At 41.4% G+C, this 24,352-nt stretch overlaps 1 protein-coding gene across 2 annotated transcripts in view; it reads right to left on the reverse strand.

Annotated features, from left to right (window-relative positions):
• The window catches only part of SF3B1 (splicing factor 3b subunit 1), a 277,913-nt gene that overhangs the window by 7,692 nt on the left and 245,869 nt on the right, over positions 1-24,352 (reverse strand). For both annotated transcript variants that reach the window (XM_073646292.1, XM_073646293.1), the window contains 2 exons: positions 22,641-22,913; positions 2,847-3,063 (listed from right to left, as the gene is read on the reverse strand). In XM_073646292.1, coding sequence (XP_073502393.1) covers positions 2,847-3,063; positions 22,641-22,913 — 490 coding nt within the window. The remainder of the gene's footprint in view (positions 1-2,846; positions 3,064-22,640; positions 22,914-24,352) is intronic.

The raw sequence follows: 24,352 nt of genomic DNA on the forward strand, positions 1-24,352 counted from the left end.
CCACCATCAGTCAGCGCCTCCTGCCATAGGAAACAGGGCACAGGCATCGCTGGATGGGAGCAGTAGTCTCCCATCCGCTGGCGCCTGTGCTGAATGTAAAAAAAAAAAAAAAAAAGTTAAAATTAATAAAAAAATAATAAAATGAAACACACTCACCTACACCTTGTCCCCGATGTTCGCCGCCCCTGCAAAAAATAAAAAAAACACCATATACTCACCTTACACCTACACACTTGATCAAAATTGTTGGTACCCCTCGTTTAATGAAAGAAAAACCCACAATGGTCACAGAAATACCTTGAATCTGACAAAAGTAATAAATTAAAAATATATGAAAATGAACAAATTAAAGTCAGACATTGCTTTTCAACCCTGCTTCCACAGAATTTAAAAAAAAAAAAAAAAAAAAATATTAACTCATGAAGTGGGCCTGGACAGAAATGATGGTACTCTTCACTTAATATTTTGTAGAACAACCTTTTGAGGCAATCACTGCAATCAAATGATTCCTGTAACTGTCAATGAGACTTCTGCACCTCTCGACAGGTATTTTGGCCCACTCCTAATGAGCAAACTGCTCCATTTGTCTCGTGTTTGAAGGTTGCCTTTTCCAGACAGCATGTTTCAGCTCTTTCCAAAGATGCTCAATAGGATTTAGGTCAGGGCTCATAGAAGGCCACTTCAGAATAGTCCAATGTTTTCCTCTTAGCCAGTGTTTTTAGCTGTGTGTTTCGAGTCATTATCCTGTTGCAAGACCCATGACCTGCGACTGAGACCAAGCTTTCTGACATTGGGTAGCACATTTCTCTCTAGAATCCATTGATAGTCTTGAGATTTCATTGTACCCTGTACAGATTCAAGACACCCTGTGCCAGAAGCAGCAAAGTAGCCCCAGAACATAACAGAGCCTCCTCCATGTTTCACAATAGGGACAGTGTTCTTTTCTTGATATGCTTCATTTTTCCAGCTGTGAACATAGAGCTGATGTGCCTTGCCAAAAACTTCCATTTTTTGACTCACCTGTCCATGAGGACATTCTCCCAGAAGCGTTGTGGCTTGTCAACACGTAGTTTGGCAAATTCCAGTCTGGCTTTTTTATGATTTTTTTCAACAATGGGGTTTTCCTTGTTAGTCTCCCATGAAGTCCACTTTGGATTAAACAACGACGGATGGTGCGATCTGACACTGATGTTCCTTGAGCTTGAAGTTCACCTATAATCTCTTTAGAAGTTATCTTGGGCTCTTTTGTTACCATTCGTATTATTAGTCTCTTTGATTTGTCATCAATTTTCCTCCTGCAGCCACGTCCAGGGAGGTTGGCTACAGTCCCATGGATCTTAAATTTCTGAATTATACGTGCAACTGTAGTTAAAGGAACATCAAGCTGCTTGGAGATGGTCTTATAACCTTTACCTTTAACATGGTTGTCTATAATTTTATTTCTAATTTCCTGAAACAACTCTTTCCTTTGCTACCTCTGGTCCATGTCGAGTGTTGTACACACCATGTCACCAAACAGCACAGTGAGTATCTGTAGCCCTATATACAGGCCCACTGACTGATTACAATATTGTGGACACCTGTGATGCTAATTAGTGGACACAACTTGATTTAACATGTCCCTTTTGTCACATTAATTTCAGGGGTACCATCATTTCTGTCTATGCCTTCATGAGTTTAATTTTTTTAAAAATTCTTTGGAAGCAGGGTTGAAAAGCAATGTCTGACTTTCATTTCTTCATTTTCATAGATTTTTAATTTATTATTACTTTTGTCAGATTCAAGTTATTTTACAGAGTCATTGTATTGCCGGCAAATGAACACAGCAGTCACAAACTATGCGGCTCTCTGTTCATGGAATATTCGTGGGACCGTCGTTATTTGGACTGCGTCGGAAAGGTAAAGATTAGGTTGGTTTATTATTTTATTTTTATTACAGGGGACGTAATGGGCGTGACGGTAAGTATGGTTCAATTTAGAATATTAAAGAAATCCTGTCTATTTCAAATAAAATATTTTATTCTGGGTGTGGGTGTTTTTATTTTACATTTTACTTACACTATGGGGTTAGTAATGGGGGCGTCTCATGCGCCATTTCTGGGGCGGCTGAGAGCTCCTGTTTCTAGCCTCGGAGGGGGCCAATATTCATGGCCCCTCCCTAGGCTATTAATATCAGCCTCCAGCTGTCTGCATAGCCTTTGCTAGCTGTTAAAATAGGGGACCCCATGTCAGTTTTCTTTTGGGGTTCCCCATTTTAATAGCCAGTATAGGCTATGTATACAGCTGGGGTTTGATATTAGCAGCCTGGGAAGCTCCCCGAGTATTCCCCCCTTCCCAGGCTAAAAACATCTGCCCTTGCTGTCAGCTTTCCCTCTGCTGGTTAATAAAATTCCGGGGGACCCCACGCCATTTTTTTTTTTCCAGAAATGTACTCATTTATTAATAAAATTACATGAACAGTAAGGTACACAGGCACAGGGGTTTGAGACCCCTGCTCTAAGTCTTCTAAACATACATACATTCAGTAATAGGCGGTGGAAAGACAAAAGCCAACATAATTGTGATAGTGTTAGTCGGATGCTGCACATAGGTGCCAATTTGATAGTATAATGTTCTCTCTGTGCAGAGCAGGAATTAATGGCGGCTTAAAATAAATAGTCATCATAGCATTCAAAAGCAGAAAAAAATGGTTTATGAAAATGTAACACTTTAGGGTAAGAGTAGACTGAAAGACTAGTACCTCAGTTTCAAGCTTTGATTTTAACTTTGCATTAAGGAAATTTTAAATATAGAATTTAAAATATGAAACATTAGGTTGTAGAAAAAGAACAATGGAGAGATGTTACCTGCAAGCAATACTGCACCATTCTACATGGTCCAATAGCAACTCTAAGACCTTCAAGTGCTCCCATGACCGCTTGGATTACATGAGGAGAGGTTTCAAACACATTGGGCCATACGTAATTTAACAGATGGTTCAAAGAATCCTCACAACCAAATCCATAAACACCTAGCGACATGTGCTGAACAACTGCACTTGCTGTTTGCCTATGGACAAGATCTCTGAAAGCAACAATAAAACGGAATAGTTATGGATTATCAATCATCATGTTGATTTAATATTTATTTTCTCACAGATACCAAATGAAATGTTTATATTGTTTCACAGCGTGTGAAATAAATATTGAACACGTCACCAATTTTCTAAGTAAATATACTTCTAAAGGTGGTACTGACAGGAAATCTACCAGATGTCGGTAACAACTCAGACAATCCACACAGGCAAAGAAATCAAACCATAGCGGTATATAAATTAAGTTATGTGTAATAATGAGAAATGACAGGCAAAAAGTACTGAACACGCTTAAATAAATTTCAGTATTTGTTGGTGATGACCATTTCAAGACGCCTCCTGCATGCAGAAACTAGTCGCATGCATTGGTCAGGTGTGATTTTGGACTATTAGGCTAAGTGCCCACGATGCAGAAATGCTCCGGATTTTTCCCCGAGCGTTTCTGCATCTCCCTGGAAGAAAAAAAACGCATGCGGATTGTACATTTGTTTTTCTTGCCAGGGACAAGCGTAAGTGAAGCGTTTTGATCATGCAATTTCGCATGCGGGTTGTCAAGCGCTTTCCAAGCGATTTTAGCATCATTTGGAAAGTGCATGACAACTTGGTCACACAATATAAATCCATGCAACTGGCATGGTTTGGTTTGGTGTTTTTAGGGTGATATGCAGTGCCTTTTAGCCTCCAAACATGGTGTGTATTGTGGCATCCAAAGAGTTCAATTTTGGTCTCCCTGACCAGACTATATTCTCCCAGTATTTCACTGGCTTGACTAAATGTTGCTGAGCAAACTAAATGCGCTTTAACATGCTTTTTGTTCAGCAATAGCAGCCTTATACTGAAGCTACAGAAGCAAGGACTTGGGGGTAACTATATGTAGATGGGTAAAGAATTGGCTAAATGATAGAAAATAAAGGGTCGTCATAAGTGGTACATGCTCTAAATGGGACATAATCAGCAGTGGGGTGCCACAGGGATCTGTGCTAGTACCAATTATTTGTAACCTCTTCATTAATGACCTTGGGGATGGGATTGTGAGTAAAGTGTCAATTTTTGCTGACGATACCAAAACTATGTAGGATATTAAAATCTGATCTTGACATCACGATATTGCAGAACGATCTGGATAAGATGACTGAATGGGCAAACACTTGGCAGATGAGTAATGCACCTGGGACGGAGTAATCCTATTGCTACATATACATTAAATGGGAGTATACTCAGGACTATAGAACAGGAAAATGATTTGGGTATTCTGGTTGCAAGTAAGCTGAGAAGCAGTACTCAATGTCAAGCAGCAGCTGCAAAAGCAAACAAGATTTTAGGGTGTATAAAAAGAGAAAGAAAATCCCGCGATCCCAATGAATTGTTACCCCATTATAAATCACTGGTGAGGCCACATCTTGAATATCGGATCCAGTTTTGGGCTCCACATTTTAAAAAGGATATTCAGAAGTTAGAGTCAGTTCAAAGATGGGCAACTAGATTATTACAAGGGATGGAAGGCCTCTCCTATGATGAGAGGTTGAAAAAGTTTCACTTGTTTAGCTTAGAAAAATGAAGCCTCAGAGGGGATCTCATTTACATGTATAAAAATATGTGTGGTCAGCACAAAGGTCTAGCACATGACTTATTCCTTCCAAAGACTATACTAAGGACCAGGGGGCACCCATTACGAGTGGAAGAAAGGCAATTCCGGCACCTAATCAAGAAAGGGTACTTTACAGTCAGAGCAGTCGGGCTGTGGAATGCCCTACCATAAGAGGTAGTAATGGCAGACACTAACAGCTTTGAAAAAAGGGCTGGATGATTTCAGTGGGCTACAGTTAAATTAGACAAAATGTTACACCTATAGTAGTACCTCTGAACCAGGGTTCTAGGGCTGAATGTGTTCTGGGGTTTTTTGCCTTCTTCTGGATCAACAGATTTAGGTACAGGGATTTTAGTAATACAAAAAATAAAGCTAATAAAAAAATTATAAACTGGTTCATTTGAAATTGTAATAGTGCAGTAATGATAAAAACGAAAATACAGTGTTAGTGTAGGGAGTACAATTGGGGGAGAAAGGTTGAACTTTATGGACCTACAGTGCATTGTGAAAGTATTTGGCCCCCTTGAACTTTTCTACCGTTTGCCACATTTCTGGCTTCAAACATGAAGATATAAAATTCTAATTTTTGGGGGAAGAATTAACAAGTGGGACACAATCTTGAAGAGGAACAAAATTTATTGGATATTTTAAACTTTTTTAACAAATTAAAAACTGAAAAGTGGGGCGTGCAATATTATTCGGCCCCTTTACTTTCAGTGCAGCAAACACACTCCAGAAGTTCAGTGAGGATCTCTGAATGATCCAAAGTTGTCCTAAATGACTGGTAATGATAAATAGAATCCACCTGTGTGTAATCAAGTCTCCGTATAAATGCACCTGCTCTGTGATAGTCTCAGGGTTCTGTTTCAAGTGCAGAGAGCATCATGAAGACCAAGGAACATTCCAGGCAGGTCCGAGATACTGCTGTGGTGAAGTTTAAAGCCAGATTTGGATACAAAAAGATTTCCCAAGTTTTAAACATCTCAAGGAGCACTGTGCAAGCGATCATATATTGAAATGGAAGGAGTATCAGACCACTGCAAATCTACCAAGACCCGGCCGTCCCTCTAAACTTTCATCTCGAACAAGGAGAAGACTGATCAGAGATGCAGTCAAAAGGCCCTTGATCACTCTGGATGAACTACAGAGATCTACAGCTGAGGTGGGAGAGTCTGTCCATAAGACAACAATCAGTCGTACACTGCACAAACCCAGCCTTCATGGAAGAGTGGCAAGAAGAAAGCCATTTCTCAAAGATATCCATAAAAAGTCTCGTTTGAAGTTTGCCACAAGCCACCTGGGAGACACACCAAACATGTGGAATAAGGTGCTCTGGTCAGATGAATCCAAAAATCGAACTTTTTGGCCACAATGCAAAACGATGTTTGGCGTAAAAGCAACACAGCTCATCACCCTCAAAACACCATCCCCACTGTCAAACGTGGTGGCAGCATCATGGTTTGGGCCTGCTTTTCTTCAGCAGGGACAGGGAAAATGGTTAAAATAGATGGGAAGATGGACGGAGCCAAATACAGGACCATTCTGGAAGAAAACCTGTTGGAGTCTGCAAAAGACCTGAGACTGGGATGGAGATTTATCTTCCAACAAGACAATGATCCCAAACAAAGCAAAATCTACAATGGAATGGTTCAAAAATAAACGTATCCAGGTGTTAGAATGGCCAAGTCAAAGTCCAGACCTGAATCCAATCAAGAATCTGTGGAAAGAGCTGAAAACTGCTGTTCACAAACGTCCCTCCATCCAACGTCAATGAGCTTGAGCTGTTTTGCAAGGAAGAACGGGCAAGAATTTTAGCCTCTCAATGTGCAAAACTGATAGACACATACCCCAAGCGACTTGCAGCTGTAATCGCAGCAAAAGGTGGCGCAACAAAGTATTAAGTCAAGGGGGCCGAATAATATTGCACGCCCCACTTTTCAGTTTTTAATTTGTTAAAAAAGTTTAAAATATCCAATAAATTTCGTTCCACATGCACGATTGTGTCCCACTTTTTGATTCTTCCGCCAAAAATTAGAATTTTATATCTTTATGTTTGAAGCCAGAAATGTGGCAAAAAATGTGGTAGAAAAGTTCAACGGGACCAAATACTTTCACAATGCACTGTAGGTCTTTCTTCAACCTACGTTATATGTTAATGGAGTCTTGCGTGGTGAGCGTGCATACAGGAAATGGAGGTTGTGTGTATTACTTTTTCTTTGAAACAATTGTACCTGCTAATTCCAGGTCTTTCTGTAGCTATTCAGTCCTTGGCTTTTGGACTACTCTTCTGATGATTCTTTTCACTCCTCTGTTTGAAATCTTGCGGGGAGCACCTGGTTGTGGCCAGCTTATATTGAAATGATGTTATGAACCCAACAGTGCTCACTGGAACATTCAGTAGTTTAGAAAATCTACTGCAATGCCATCAATATATTTTGCAACAATAAGGTTTTAAAGGTCTCGAGACAGCTTACTTGTTTTATCCATCATGAGATGTTTGTGTGGCACCTTGGTAATGAGACACCTTTTTGTAGGCCATCAGTTGAACCAGCCAAAATTATTTTTCACTAAGTGGCAGGATTGCTTTAGAATTAATGATGGATGTAAAAAGCCAGCGAAAGTCATGACACCGGCTGAAATTTCTCTTTTTAATGTGTTCAATACTTTTTCCCTGTCACTTCATTATTACACATAATTTAATTTATGGACATCTATGGTCTGATGCCTAATGAATTGTTACAGTCATCTGGTGAGAATTTCATGTCAATAGCACCTTTAGAAATATATTTCATTTGAAAATTTGTGACGTGTTCAATATTTACTTTACCCGCTGTATATGCATACCCACACAAAATATGTACATACGAGATATCTATCTATAACAAAAAAAAGATAAATGGTGTACTTTGTAAATCTTTTCTAGAATGAGAGTGCTTTCTGAACCTATCAAGTTGCATAACACCACTTATCTGCAGATATAGGGTTAACCCACAGGTAAAATAGCTATAGAAAGGTGTGCGGCTCCCGGGAAAAAATTAACTTTACTCCTCCTGTGAGCAGTCGTATTTTAGCCAGAAGCGTGCCGGAGCGGCTTTATTCACTGCATACAGCCCTGTGCACAGCGGCTGTAAGCACGCCTCAGAACATTGACAGCCGACTCTGCAATGATGCATCTGAAGAGTGAGCAATCAATTGCCTGTGCGAGCTTATATGTCTATAACCAAGTACTGAGCGGTGACTGAACCTCGTCAGCAGGGGCGGACATACAATCTGTGCAGATGCACCAGAGCCAGGAGGTGGAGGGAGATCCTTGTTGAGTGGCAATAATGAAGGCAATCTGACCTGTTCCACAGAGCCAAAGGATCCAGTGGGCCCGTGGCCAGCTTGCCCTCATCATATGCGGCGTGTAGGGCAAGGAACGTTCCTACAGCTCCTCTGCCTATTGTAAAAAATTGCAACAGAGCTGCAGGAATCAGTTTCCTGCCTGGCGCTTTCTGTGTGATAGAAGTGTGCAGCTTGATGACGTCAGCATGCAGAGTGAGTCTGTGTCATTTAGAAAAAGTTCCCGGCAAAGAAGAAAGAAGTGATGCTGCAGGGTAAAGTAGTGAGAGGCAAGTGTTATTTTTTATTTTATTATATATATTTTTTAATACACCAGGGAGAGGACAATGAGGTAGATCAGGGGTGAGGGATTGGGATGGGAGTAAGGAATGGAAGAGGGACTTCAGGGACTTATAATGAATAGGGGTGGGGGGTGGGGGGGGGGGACACTACTCATGGATTTAAAATAGGGTGGTGGGGGAGAATGCCAAGTCCCCGATAGCATCCTGCTCCACCCCACAATTAATTATAAGGCCTTGATAGCGTCCTCCCCCACCACACAATTCATTACAGGGACCTGATAGAGTCGTAATGAATCACGGGGTGGGAGAAGACCCCATCAGGAACTTTAAATTTATTGGGGAGTGGGAGAGGAAAGGGAAAAGGGATAGACACTTGTAATGAATTGAAAGGTGGGGGGGGACGCTATCCCATTTCATTATAAGACCCTGATGGCGTCATAATGACTTTGGGGGTGGGAGAATATATATGGGGATCTTATAATGAATTGTGCAGGGAGGACAAAGGACAGGAACTAGGCCTGTGCGCACACATTCAGGATTGCAGCAGAAAATTCTGCTGCAAATCCTGATGTGCTGCAGGAAGAATGCTGCATAAAATATGCATTTTTGTTGCATTTTCTCCCCCACTCATTAGGATGGGTGAAATACGCAGCAAAAAAGCTGCAAGAATTGACATTCTGCAATTTTTTTATCTGTGAAAATCTGCCAAGAAAAAATAAGCCAACGTGTGCAGGAGACTTCATGGGTCTCACTCACTTTGTTGGTACTTTAAAATACTGCATATTGTGCAGTGTGTGGCTAATACCATATTAATAGTGGGATACATGTATGTACTCAGGGGCACAGTGCAGGTGAATTTTTATTCAGGAGACATGTATGTATACAATATTATTTTCAGGGCTGCGGTGATCAGTGTGACAAGATGAGTCGAGCCTGGGAGATGGCGACATGATGGTCTGACCAGATGGAGAAGAAACGACAGAAGAGGACTCTTAATCAGACAAGATGTCAGCGGCCACTGTAAGTAATTACTCCAAGTCATTCAGTACAGATACAGAATAACACTTATTTGTTAAATCCCTAGGGAAACATTCTCATATTCATGTTATATGTCCATGTGCTGCTAGTTTTTTTTTTTATACATCAGACGGCACATGGAGGGCTGTGGAGTCAGAGCCCATTTTGGTGAAGTCGGTATAAAATGGACCGACTCCGACAACTGGGTACAGTAATTAAATGCAGTTTGTGGGGAATATTTTTTCATGAGAATTTGGGAAAGTTATATGAAATGTCCTATAAATGTCTGTCCTATTCCTGATGTAAGAGTCTAGACTTTCAGCTGAGATGAATCTGTGCTACAGTAAATTTATCACTTAAACATGAGCCATGTATGAGGGAGTCCGAGTCGGAGTCATGGAAATTGAGGAGTCAGAGGTTTGGCTTACCGACGCAACAGCCCTGGGCACATGGACTCTGTTTTGTAGATCTGTGATAAAACAGCTTCTTATCTTAATCAGCCAGATGTCTAGATTTGTTAAGCCAAGAGAAATGCACTATTGTGTTGAATTTAGAACTTGTAGGTGTTTCTTTGGTGGGTCAGGAAGGACAGACCAGTATTTGTATAGCCCCGAATATTGTCTTCTCTTGGTTCTGAAACAATGATGTTTATTCACAAGAGCCCCCTGCTACACCAACTATGTAAACTGATTAAATGCTCAAACAATGAGACCTGAGCCCTGTGGAATAATGCTGTCTCTTGTCCTGTGGATGTGTACTTGAAAGAACAAATGTTAACTATTTAAAGGAACATATGCCTCTGTAGCAGGCAAAATTGAAAGAGTTTACAAGGAGAATCAAAGATCAGACTTCAGACCATCAGCTTGGTAGCATGGTTTTATCCAAAGAGACACAGATTTGGATTCTACATGATTCCAGCCTAAGGGTATATGGCCCTGACTGTAAAGATACGGATCTGCTCCATTGATCATCAGAGAGTCCATGGATACATTTGGGGAGACCAGTTTGGGATGAAGTTGCCTGGAACCCATGGAGACATTCAGTGAAGCCAGATTGGGACCAGCTGGTCATCTGGCCCCACAGAAACTCTCGGAGAGGCCAGGGTGGGACCCTCGGGTCTCCTGGCCTTATACCTCGATGGACTGTCAGCTTCCTAAGCTTGCCGCTACCTTCTCTTTGTGGGGGCCTGCCAAAAGCGGGTGGCCACTAATTGAGGTAGTTAGCCCTGGAAGCCCCAAGTAAAGGCTGTTGTATCCCAAGGGGGCCAGCAGAAGGGTGAGACTGTGTAATGTTGTACCATCATCTTAGGTATTTGCTGGCATTGTTCTGGGTGTTTATAGTCCATTTGGTGGTTCAATAAAGTATTGCCACACTGTTTTACCTGCACCCCGTGTAGTCTGAGTAGTATTATGCCCACGGAAGACCTCGTGTCTTCACAAGATCCATTCACACATCAGTGAAAATCACGGATCAGAGAATTAGATCTGAGAGACTCATGTCCTGTTCTGATCAGATTTTGAAGATCAGAATAGGACATGCTCAGTGGGTCTGCTTGCGGTCCGAGAAAAAAATGTATAGCGCCGTCCCTTAGTATATAGTATGCTCACTTATGTATGTGCAGTCTTTAAAGGAAATCTGTCACCACATTTAACCTATATATGCTATTTATATGGGCATACAGGTTACAGTATGCAGAAAAAGTCCTACCTGCATGCCTCATACCAGATGCCTTGTTGTTGATAAATAATCTTTTATCACTTTATGTAAATGAGCTGTTCCTGGCTATGGAGAGGAAGCAGCCTGGAAGATAGCTGTTATTGATAATGAGCTCTTGAGGCAGTTAAGAGTTACCAGTGTGAGACATGTGACTAATAGTGATGCGTAACCGTGCTCACCACGGCTTGATACTCGATCAAGCATCAGGATACTCAGGTAAGTTCGTTACTCGGTTGAGTATATCCCAGGTGCTCGAGCGTCATAATAGAGTCCCTGCCCCGCATGTTATGCGGCTATTAGAAAGCTAATAAACATGAGGTGATTGACTGCTATACAGGGTAATGCCGTAGCAATGTTGGCTACAGGTATTACGGTGTCTGGCCGGCCACGTTATCGGGTCTTAAACCGCCGGTGACGCGATGATCGACACACTCCTGTGGAAGCAGCTCGGTGAGAGTTAATCTAGGTGGGAGAGCTTAAATTAGAGAAGGCATAAGTAGTGTTTAATTGCTATTGCAGTACTTTTATACCACTACTGCAGCATTAAAATAAAAGTCCTTTTAACTGCTTTCTGACGTGTGTCGTAATAGTACAACACACATTGGGTCCCCGACTTGAGTGCGGGCACCAGCGCTGAGCCTGCACCTTTACGGGCACATTACAGCTGATCTGTACAGCTGTCATGTGCCCCCAACAGCTGGGGGTGGAATTGTGATCCACCTGCGGCTGTTAACTAGTTAAATGCCGCTGTCAATCTTTGACAGCGGCATTTAACTCGCCCTTAAAGCGCGTCACTGGCTCTGCCCACCGGCGACCCCGTCACATGATTGAGGGTCGCCAATGGGTTGGCATGACAACCCAGGGTCTGCAGGAGACCCCTGCGGTTGTCATTGGCACATAGCTATGAGCCCTGCCCAGAAGCAAGCGTTCATAGCAAGTAAGCATCTCTGCTACACATAGGCGATCTGATCATCGCCTGTGTGCAGTACAGCAAATCGGACAAGTGCAGCTTCTAGTCTCCCATGGAGAATATTTAAGCATGCAAAAAGTAACAAAAAGTTTTTAAAAATATTAAATAAAAAAAAAATTTAAAAAGTTTATATCCTCCCCTTTTGCCCCATTCCAAAAAAAAAAACAAAACAAAAAAAACCTCACATACACAAATTTGGTATAGCCGCGTTCAGAATCACCCAATCAATAGAAAAAAGAATTAATCCAAATCGGTAAACGGCGTAACGAAAGAAAAATTCAAAACTGTAGAATTACGCTCTTGATTGCCTCTACTTTTTTATTTTTTTTTAAACAAACTTTGGATTTTTTTTTCACCACTTCAATAAAAGAACCTATACATGTTTTGAATCTACGAACTCGTAATGACCTGGAGAATCATAACGGCGGGTCAGTTTTAGCATTTAGTGAACATGGTAAAAAAAAAAAAAAAAGCAAAACACAACTGTGGAATTGCACTTTTTTGCAATTTCACCGCACTTGGAATTTTTTCCTGTTTTCTAGTACACAATATGGTAAAACCAATGGTGTTGTTCAGAAGTACAACTTGTCCCACAAAAAATATGCCCTCACATGGCCATATTTACTGAAAAATTAAAACGTAAAAAGGCCCGGTCATGAAAGGGTTAAGGGCCACATACAAATCCTCTCTCTAGTAAAACTGCTTTTACCTGCATTCAGCATAGGGATAGCTAGTGGTGGAGGAGGGACAGTTTTGGATTAGGGGCATATAGGCAGGGCTTATTGCCTTAGGGTACGTACCCACCCTCAGTGTTTGATCAGGCTTTCACACAGCTGAATTTCTGCATGAATCCCGCATCTTGGCTCACTTGCGTTTTTGTATGTGTTTTTGTCTTTCTTTGGTATGTTAGATTAGATGTGCAAAGATATACACACGTGGTCAAAATTGTTGGTACCCCTCGTTTAATGAAATAAAAACCCGCAATGGTCACAGAAATTACTTGAATCTGACAAAAGTAGTAAAATTATAAATCTAGAAAAATGAACAAATGAAAGTCAGACATTGCTTTTCAACCCTGCTTCCACAGATTTTTTTTTTTTTTTTTTTAAATAAACTCATGAAATAGGCCTGGACAGAAATGATGGTACCCTTAACTTAATATTTTGTTGAACAGCCTTTTGAGGCAATCACACGATTCCTGTAACTGTCAATGAGACTTCTGCATCTCTCGACAGGTATTTTGGCCGACTCCTCATGAAAAAACTGCTCCAGTTGTCCCGTGTGCGATTTCATTGTACCCTGCAGATTCAAGACACCCTTTGCCAGATGCAGCAAAGCAGCCCCAGAACATAAAGCCACCAATATGTTTGTTTCACAGCTTCACAGTAGGGACAGTGTTCTTTTCTTGATATGCTTCATTTTTCCATCTGTGAACATAGAGCTGATGTGCCTTGCCAAAAACTTACATTTTTGTCTCATCTGTCCAAAGGACACTCTCCCAGAAGCTTTGTGGCTTGTCAACACGTACAGTAGTTTGGTAAATTCCAGACTGGCTTTTTTATGATTTTTTCAACAATGGAGTTCTCCTTGTTCGACTCCCATGAAGTCCACTTTGGATCAAACAAAGACGGATGGTGCGATCTGACACTGATGTTCCTTGAGCTTGAAGTTCACCTTTATTCTCTTTATTAGTTATCTTGGGCTCTTTTGTTACCATTCGTATTATCAGTCTCTTTGATTTGTCATCAATTTTCCTCCTGCGGCCACGTCCAGGGAGGTTGGCTACAGTCCCATGGATCTTAAATTTCTGAATTATACGTGCAACTGTAGTTAAAGGAACATCAAGCTGCTTGGAGATGGTCTTATAACCTTTACCTTTAACATGGTTGTCTATAATTTTCTTTCTAATCTCCTGACAAAACTCTTTCCTTTGCTTCCTCTGGTCCATGTTGAGTGTGGTACACACCATGTCACCAAACAGCACAGTGAGCACCTTTTGTCACATTTTCAGGGGTACCATCATTTCTGTCCAGGTCTATTTCAGGAGTTTAATTGTTTAAAATATTCCGTGGAAGCAAGGTTGAAAAGCAATATCTGACTTTCATTTGTTTATTTTCATAGATTTTTAATTTATTATTACTTTTGTCAGATTCAAGTTATTTCTGTGACCATTGTTGGTTTTTCTTTCATTAAACATTAAACGAGGGGTACCAACAAATTTGACCACGTGTGTTAGCCCAGCTGAAAACGGTTTGGCTGATTTGAGAAGCTATAAAATTGACCTTCCTTTGAGCTATTTGAGAATCTGGAGCATTACATTTGTTTGTTCTATGAAACTCTCAAAATGGCCAGAAAGAGAACGTTCATGTGAAACTCGACAGTTTATTCTTGTTCTTAGAAATGAAGGCTATTCCATGCGAGAAGTTGCCAAGAAACTGAAGATTTCAACGGTGTGTACTACTCCCTTCAGAGGAGAGCACAAACAGAGTATAAAGAAGTGGGAGGCCCCGCTGCACAACTGAGCAGCAAGACAAGTACATTAGAGTCTCTAGTTTGAGAAATTGACGCCTCACAGCTCCTCAACTGGCAGCTTCATTAAACAGTACACGCAAAAAGCCAGTGTCAACGTCTACAGTGAAGAGGCGACTCCAGGATGCTGGCCTTCAGGGCAAAGTGGCAAAGAAAAAGCCATATTTGAGACTGGCTAATAAAAGGAAAAGATTAATATGGGCAAAAGAACACAGACATTGGACAGAGGAAGATTGGAAAAAAGTTTTATGGACAGACGAATCAAAGTTGGAGGTGTTTGGATCACACAGAAGAACATTTGTGAGATGCAGAACAACTGAAAAGATGCTGGAAGAGTGCCTGACGCTATCTGTCAAGCATGGTGGAGCTAATGTGATTGTCTGGGGTTGCTTTGGTGCTGGTAAAGTGTGAGATTTGTACAAGGTAAATGATTTTGAATAAGGAAGGCTATCACTCCCTTTTGCAATGCCATACCATACCCTGTGGACAGAGCTTGATTGGAGCCAATTTCATCCTACAACAGGACAATGACCCAAAGCACACCTCCAAATTATGCATGAACTATTTAGGGAAGAAGCAGACAGCTAGCATTCTATCTGTAATGGATTGGCCAGCGCAGTCAGCAGATCTGAACCCCATTGAGCTGTTGTGGGAGCAGCTTGACCGTATGGTACGAATAAAGTGCCCATCAAGCCAATCCAACTTGTGGGAGGGGCTTCATGAAGCATGGGGTGAAATTTCTCAAGATTACCTCGGCAAATTAACAGGTAGAATGCCAAAGGTCTGCAATGCTGAAATTGCTGCAAAGGGAGCATTCTTTCACGAAAGAAAAGTTTGAAGGAGAAAATTATTCTTTCAAATAAAAATCATTATTTCTAACCTTGTCAATGTCTGGACTATATTTTCTATTCATTTTGCAACTCTTGATAAATAAAAGTGAGTTTTCATGGAAAACACAAAATTGTCTGGATGACCCCAAACTTTTGAATGGTAGTGTGCATCTCTCTCTCTCTCTCTCTATATATACACATCTACACTGCTCAAAAAAATAAAGGGAACACAAACAAAAGAATAACTCCAAGTAAATCAAACTTCTGTGAAATCAAACTGTCCACTTAGGAAGCAACACTGATTGATAATCAATTTCACATGCTGTTGTGCAAATGGAATAGACAATAGATGGAAATTATTGGAAATTATCAAGACACACAATAAAGGAGTGTTTCTGCAGGTGGGGACCACAGACCACATCTCCGTACCAATGCTTTCTGGCTGATGGTTTGGTCACTTTTGAATGTTGGTTGTGCTTTCACACTCGTGGTAGCATGAGACGGACTCTACAACCCACAGAAGTTGCTCAGGTAGTGCAGCTCATCCAGGATGGCACATCAATGCGAGCTGTGGCAAGTAGGTTGGCTGTGTCTGTCAGCGTAGTGTCCAGGGGCTGGAGGCGTTACCAGGAGATAGGCCAGTACACCAGGAGACGTGAAGGGGGCCGTAGGAGGGCAACAACCCAGCAGCAGGACCGCTACCTCCGCCTTTTTGCAAGGAGGAACAGGAGGAGCACTGCCAGAGCCCTGCAAAATGACCTCCAGCAGGCCACAAATGTGCATGTGTCTGCACAAATGGTTAGAAACCGACTCCATGAGGGTGGTATGAGGGCCCGACGTCCACAGATGGGGGTTGTGCTCACAGCCCAACAATGTGCAGGACGCTTGGCATTTGCCACAGAACACCAGGATTGTCAAAGTCGCCACTGGCGCCCTGTGCTCTTCACAGATGAAAGCAGGTTCACACTGAGCACAGACGTGACAGTCTGGAGACGCCTTGGAGAGCGATCTGCTGCCTGCAACATCTTTCAGCATGACCGGTTTGGCAGTGGGTCAGTAATGGTGTGGGGTGGCATTTCTTTGGAGGGCCGCACAGCCCTCCATGTGCTCGCCAGAGGTAGCCTGACTGCGATGAGATCCTCAGACCCCTTACGAGACCATATGCTGGTGCAGTTGGCCCTGGCTTCTTCCTAATGCAGGACTATGCCAGACCTCATGTGGCTGGAGTGTGTCAGCAGTTTCTGCAAGATGAAGGTATTGAAGCTATGGACTGGCCCGCCCATTCCCCGGACCTGAATCCGATTGAGCACATCTGGGACATCATGTCTCGCTCCATCCACCAACGTCACGTTGCACCACAGACTGTCCAGGAGTTGGCGGATGTTTTAGTTCAGGTCTGGGAGGAGATCCCACAGGAGACCATCCGCAACCTCATCAGCAGCATGCCCAGGCGTTGTAGGGAGGTCATGCAGGCAAATGGAGGCCACACACAATACTGAGCCTCATTTTGACTTGTTTTAAGGACATTACATCAAAGTTGGATCAGCCTGTAGTGTGTTTTTCCACTTTAATTTTGGGGGTGACTCCAAATCCGGGCCTCCATTGGTTAACCCCTTAAGCCCCGGAGCATTTTTCATTTTTGTTTTTGCTCCCCTTGTTCCCAGAGCCATAGCGTTTTTATTTTTTGGTCAATATGGCCATGTGAGGGCTTATTTTTTGCGGGACGAGTTGTACTTTTCAACGCCATTACTAGTTTTATCATATCCTGTACGGGAAAACGGGAAAAAAATTCCAAGTGCGGTAAAATTGCAAAAAAGTGCAATACCACAGTTATTTTTTATTTATTTTTTTTACCACGTTCACTGAATGCCAAAACTGACCTGCCCTTCTTATTCTACAGGTCATTACGAGTTCATAGACACCAAACATGTATAGGTTCTTTTATATTTAAGTGGTGAAAAAAAAATCCAAAATTTGGTAAAAAAATAAATAAAAAAATAGCGCCATTTTCTAAGACCGCAGCGTCTCCATTTTTCGTGATCTGGGGCTGGTTGATGGCTTATTTTTGCGTGCCGGGCTGACGTTTTTATTGATAACATTTGGGGTAGATCCGATGTTTTGATCGCCCGTTATTGCATTTTATTGCAATTTTGCGGCGACCAAAAAACGTAATTCTGGCGTTTAGAGTTTTTTTCTCGTTACGCCGTTTACCGATCGGATTAATTCTTTTTTTATATTGATAGATCGGGCGATTCTGAACGCGGCGATACCAAATATGTGTATGTGGTTTTTTTTTTTATATATATTTTATTTTGAATGGGGGGAAAGGGGGGTGATTTAAACTTTTATATTTTTTTATATTTTTAAAAACTTTTTTTTTTACTTTTTGCATGCTTCTATAGTCTCCATAGGAGACTAGAAGCAGCAACTATCCGATCGCCTCTGCTACATACAGGGGACGAGCAGGTCCCCTGCATGCAGCAGAAATGGTCCTGTGCTATGAGCGCCGACCACTAGGTGGCGCTCATAGCGACAAGATCATGACAACCACAGGCGTCTGCTGCAGACCCTGGGTTGTCATGCACGCCCATCGGCGACCCGCGATCACGTGACGGGGTCGCCGGTGGGCGGGGCTTATGACGCGCTACCCGGAAGCACGCGTTAAATGCTGCTGTCGGAGATTGACAGCGGCATTTAACATGTTAACAGCCGCGGGTGGATCGCGATTCCACCCGCGGCTGTTGCGGGCACATGTCAGCTGTAAGAATCAGCTGACATGTGCTCCGTTCAGTGAGGGCTCAGCGCAGCAGCCCTCACTGAACGGGCAGTACGCAAATATGCGTACTAATAAGTCCCCGGTAAGTAAGGGGTTAATAAATTTGATTTCCATTGATGATTTTTGTGTGATTTTGTTGTCAGCACATTCAACTTTGTAAATAAAGTATTCAATGAGAATATAATTTATTCAGGTCTAGGATGTGTTATTTGAGTGTTCCCTTTATTTTTTTGAGCAGTGTATGTATATACAGTACAGACCAAAAGTTTGGACACACCTTTTCATTGAAAGATTTGTCTGTATTTTCATGACTATGAAAATTGTACATTCACACTGAAGGCATCAAAACTATGAATTAACACATGTGGAATTATATACTTAACAAAAAAGTGTGAAACAACTGAAAATATGTCATATTCTAGGTTCTTCAAAGTAGCACCTTTTGCTTTGATGACTGCTTTGCACACTCTTGACGAGCTTCAAGAGGTGGTCACCGGAAATAGTCTTCCAACAATCTTGAAGGAGTTCCGAGAGATGCTTAGCACTTGTTGGCCCTTTTTCCTGCACTCTGCGGTCCAGCTCACCCTAAACCATCTCGATTGGGTTCAGGTCTGGTGACTGTGGAGGCCAGGTCATCTGCCGTAGCACCCCATCACTCTCCTTCTTGGTCAAATAGCCCTTACACATCCAGGAGGTGTGTTTGGGGTCATTGTCCTGTTGAAAAATTAATGATGGTCCAACTAAAAGCAAACCGGATGGAATAGCATGTCGCTGCAAGATGGTGTGGTAGCCATGCTGGTTCAGTATGCCTTCAATTTTGAATAAATCCCCAACAGTGTCACCAGGAAAGCACCCCAACACCATCACACCTCCTCCTTCATGCTTCACGGTGGGAACCAGGCATGTAGAGTCCATCCGTTCACCTTTTCTGCGTCGCACAAAGACAAAGTGGTTGGAACCAAAGATTTCAAATTTGGACTCCTCAGACCAAAGCACAGATTTCCACTGGTCTAATGTCCATTTTTTGTGTTCTTTAGCCCAAACAAATCTCTTCTGCTTGTTGCCTGTCCTTAGCAGTGGTTTACTAGCAGCTATTTTACCATGAAGGCCTGCTGCACAAAGTCTCCTCTTAACAGTTGTTGAAGAGATGTGTCTGCTGCTAGAACTCTGTATGGCATTGACTTGGTCTCTAATCTGAGCTGCTGTCAACCTGCGATTTCTGAGGCTGGTAACTCAGATAAACTTATCCTCAGAAGCAGAGGCGACTCTTGGTCTTCCTTTCCTGGGGCAGTCCTCATGTGAGCCAGTTTCTTTGTAGCGCTTGATGGTTTTTGCAACTGCACTTTGGGACACTTTCAAAGTTTGCCCAATTTTTCGCACTGACTGACCTTCATTTCTTAAAGTAATGATGACCACTCATTTTTCTTTACTTAGAATTTGTATTATGGCAAGAAAAGAGCAGCTAACAGTCTATTCAGTAGACTAAAACAGTCATCAAAGCAAAAGGTGGCTACTTTGAAGAACCTATAATAAAAATACATATTTTCAGTTGTTTCACACTTTTTTGTTAAGTATATAATTCCACATGTGTTAATTCATAGTTTTGATGCCTCAGTGTGAATGTACAATTTTCATAGTCATGAAAATACAGAAAAATCTTTAAATGAGGTGTGTCCAAACTTTTGGTCTGTACTGTGTGTGTATATACACCTTTTGCTTTGATGACTGCTTTGCACACTCTTGGCATTCTCTTGATGAGCTTCAAGAGGTAGTCACCGGAAATGGTTTTCACTTCACAGGTGTGCCCTGTCAGGTTTAATAAGTGGGATTTCTTGCCTTATAAATGGGGTTGGGACCATCAGTTGTGTTGTGCAGAAGTCTGGTGGATATACAGCTGATAGTCTTACTGAATAGACTGTTAGAATTTGTATTATGGCAAGAAAAAAGCAGCTAACAGTCTATTCAGTAGGACTATCAGCTGTGTATCCACCAGACTTCTGCACAATTTCTGCATCGTGGCCACATAGCCTTAGACAGGTATGAAAAAAAAGCTTCAACGTGTAAAAAAATGCTTAAACAAAACAAAAGAAAGAAACTGTTAATACTTAATGCTAGGACAATGGAGTCGTAGCCCATTTTGGTGGAGTCGGTAAAAAATGGATCGACTCTGAAAATATATAATAAATTGGGTACAGTGGTTCAATGCAGTTTGTAGGGAATATTTTTCATAAGAATTTGGTAAAGTTATGAAATGTCCTATGAATGTATGTCCTATTCCTGATCTAAGGGTCTAGACTTTTAGCGGAGATTAATCTGTGCTACAGTAAATTGATCACTTAAACATGAGCCATTTATGAGGGAGTCGGAGGCATGGAAATTGAGGAGTCGGTGGTTTGGCTTACTGACTCCACAGCCCTGCCCAGAAGGGAGAGTTCTTTTTCTCCTGCGCTTTCAGGACAGCGGCCGAGCTCCTTTCTTATACCCTTTACCTGCAGGTAAATCGACAGAGTAAGCCAACGTGACAAGTTCCATTTAAGTGACTTTAGGCTGTAAAATATCTCCTCCCACCTAGTTTGATTTGACAATCTCTTTTCATTGTCCTCCTCCATGATCCTGCAATGCGGCACATGGTCAACCTAAGGCTATGTTCACACACGTTGAGTTTTGCTGCGTATTTTGCAGCAGTTTTTTATGCAAAGTTTCAGCTGCGTCTAGCCGTACCAGCAAAGTCTATGAGAAACCAGAATTCTCTGTTCACACGTTGCTTGTTTGCTGCGTATTTTCTGCCTTGCTTGTGTATTTGGAAAATAGAGCATGTCACTTTCAGCGTTTCCGCAGCAGAAAACGCACCTGCTTTTTTGCTGCGTATTTTTCACCCATAGGAAGTAATGGGTGGTCAATAATACGCAGCAAAATATGCAGCAGTTTTCCTGCCAGAGAAAAGTTAGCAGCAGAAAAAAACACGTGTGTGAACATAGCCTAAGCTTCAGTCTTCAGTAAATTAAAGCCTCCCAGCAGCACTTTGTGGGTAATAATATAATGTGCTTCAAGTGACATGTTTGTCAAGGGTAAAAGTCTGCTGGTACCCCCTTAACGTAATTGACAAATTTCCCAAGACGACGTGAATAAAAGATTTTTAAAAGACAAACTGGACATTATGGTGACCAGAGATGAGAATGGTTGCACTAGTAACAGAACCGCTTTAAAATTAAAGGGTTATTTTCATGTTATGAAATTGGTATAGTTAGCATGAAAATAAGCAAGTTTGTACTTGACGTGCCTGGCTGAATGTGTGCAGTATTTATATTCCAGGCCGACTCATGAGATCCCAGCCATTTCTATACAGCAGTTAGGTTGACAGTGAAGGGGAGGTGAGCAGCAGTCTCTGACATGGATGTCATCAGTGCTGCAAAAATCACCATCAGACAACCCCACCTTCTCTACTCCCACCCCCTGGGCTCCCAGAATTTTACTCACCCTTGGCAGTTTCCACAGCAGTGCTCATATTAGCAGGGCATTTGATTAATGGCTTTGTGATAAGTGTATGAAAATCGAGTGATAGTCTATGGACAGCACTGGCAGATTAGAAGTGGTCCGAAACAAACATTTGTTTTAATCCTAAATGACTGTCTAGTTAATGTCATAATTTAATCTTTTTAATATACCGTACTTCAATTAAAAGGTCCCCATCTTTCCCTCATTATGCTAACTGCATTGCGCATTGTAATGTGTACACCTGGCGAGCAGAGACCAGCCCAGTCCCCACAAGTGATGTCAGTTGCAGGGGCAAGGCTGGTCATCTCCTTACAGTGCGCACTAATAGTGCGCTCTCTTACCAGCTCATCACTTCTTATCAGAGTCAGTGAGGGAGTAAACGGGCACTGTGCATTAAAAAGAATATTGCACAGTGACAAGATTCTACTGAGCATATGTCGGAATTGACAACGACGAATGCTCAGAGCAGTCACTAGCCTAGCTCCTGAAATTGACGTCACTGATGACGCTTTGGTTCAGGGTGGGGGCAGATGCTGTGGCAGTGAACGCAGCCTCTGGCCCCTGATGACATCTTGTTTGAGTAACCTAGCCTGCACAGGGGGTTCTCAAGCAAAGCATCATCAAATAGGAAGCAGGTAAAAAAAATAAAATAAAATAAAATAAAGCTGTTAGATCATGTATTAATAGTAATAGGGACTTTTTAATCAAGATGTATTCAATTATTACATTAAATAGATACTAAGATTAAAATTTAAAATAAATGTTAGTTACAGACCACCCTTGTAATGTGTTACAGGAGCAAGCAAAAGCTCAGCAGTAGGGCAAAGCAACAGAATCAGAACTGTCACTCCATGAGGAGTTCCTGCCCGCTCAGCAACAAGTGAAGAGACTGGAAAGCTGTGTGTTGCTGAACACAAGTTGAGAATAACCCTTTACCTGTCATACATAAATAGGATGCTATTTCTTTATATTTGCATGTTTTAGTTAATTGAAAATATAACCTTTAGCAGGAAATCAGTTTACCTGTCCATCAATGCATCTTCAAGCAGTGGTGTAACGGCATAGATATAATCCTTTCCCATTTCTCCAATGTATTCAAAAAGGAAGGACAGAGATTTTAACACACCGTTTTGGACATTCAATTCTGGCACTCTATATTCATTCATCAGCGCAGGGAGAACAGTAAAAGGTGAACATGTTTCAGCCACAATGGCAATAGCCACTGTTGTACATACTCTGTTTTGTCTTTCTTGTACTTTCAAGTTATTTAGAAGTGTTGCAAGAACATCATGCGGCCTACGCAGAGAGAAAAAAACAAACAAAACATTAACAGTTTTGTTGAAGACACCTAGCATATTGTGAAATAGCCACTCAAGTACTTTATACATGCAGCCACCTTCATACAATTTGGCAAAGTGATTTTTTTTTTCATGAAAAAGTGCAAACAAAATTGAGATTGGCTAAAAGTGTAATCCATCCAAATAAATCAGATATATCACACCTCCAAAGAAAAATATATTTTGTATGTGCAGGGTCTATGCACATTACACAAGACCAAGTCTGCAATTCATAAAGTCTCATGCAAAAGTTTTAGACAGGTATGAAAAAAATGCTGCAAAGTGTAAAAAAATGGTTAAGCAAAACAATAAAGAAACTGTTAATACTTAATGCCAGGACTGTGGAGTCTGAGTCGTAGCCCATTTTGGTGGAGTCGGTATAAAATGGACTGATACAGATTCCTAAAATATATAATAAATTGGGCACAGTAGTTCAATGCAGTTTGTGGGGAATATTTTTTCATAAGAATTTGGGAAAGTTATGAAATGTCCTATAAATGTCTGTCCTATTCCTGATCTAAGGGTCCAGACTTTTAGCTGAGATGAGTCTGAGCTAAAGTAAATTTATCACAAACATGAGCCATGTATGAGGGAGTTGGAGTCGGAAGTATGGAAATTGAGGAGTCTGAGTCAGAGGTTTGGCTTACAGACTCCACAGCCCTGCTTAATGCTACCACATTTGTGGAAAACATTATGTACAGATAACCCGATTCTGGCAATTTATCACTTTCTAGGCTGCTTGCTGCAGTTTTAATAATATCACAGTTTTATCTGTTGCAGATATACAGAGCTAGGCATTCAAGGAACTGATGTATCTCCACCCACACCACTGATTGGCAGTTTTCTGTGTACACTCTTTGTACGTAGAAAAATGCCAATAAATTGGGAGTGGGATTATACTGAGCTCATGAATATGGTGGACTACATAGTAGTAGGTTTACTAGTCCTCTAGTGATAATCTCCTGCTGATAAATCAGTGATTTTAATCAAACTTACAGCAAGTAGCCCACAAAGTAATACATTGATGGATCCAGGGTCTTTGTCTCTACATTATGTTACTCTTAGATTAGGTGGTAAAAACCCTTTAACAGATTCCCTTTAAGGATGGACGATATTTTGCTTTTCCCTCACCTTCTCCCCATATTTTATTTTTCCACTGAAAAAAAGGAAGCTTGTTTTTTTGTGGGGGCAAGTCTATTTTGAATGGCACTATCAATTTCTCCATGGGTAAAAAAATAATTCGAAAAGCAGCGAAACAAAAAACCTAAAAACTTTATTTCCCCAGTTTTTTGAGGGTTTTGTTTTTATGGTGTTCATTATTTGGTAAAAATACCCTGGAAAGGACTGTATAGATCAGTATAATTACAGCGTTTCCAAACTTTCTTTTTTTCAAATTTG

Source organism: Phyllobates terribilis, unplaced genomic scaffold, assembly GCF_046119375.1.
Source record: "Phyllobates terribilis strain yellow unplaced genomic scaffold, ASM4611937v1 Scaffold_9__5_contigs__length_417890890, whole genome shotgun sequence".
NCBI classification, from domain to species: domain Eukaryota; kingdom Metazoa; phylum Chordata; class Amphibia; order Anura; family Dendrobatidae; genus Phyllobates; species Phyllobates terribilis.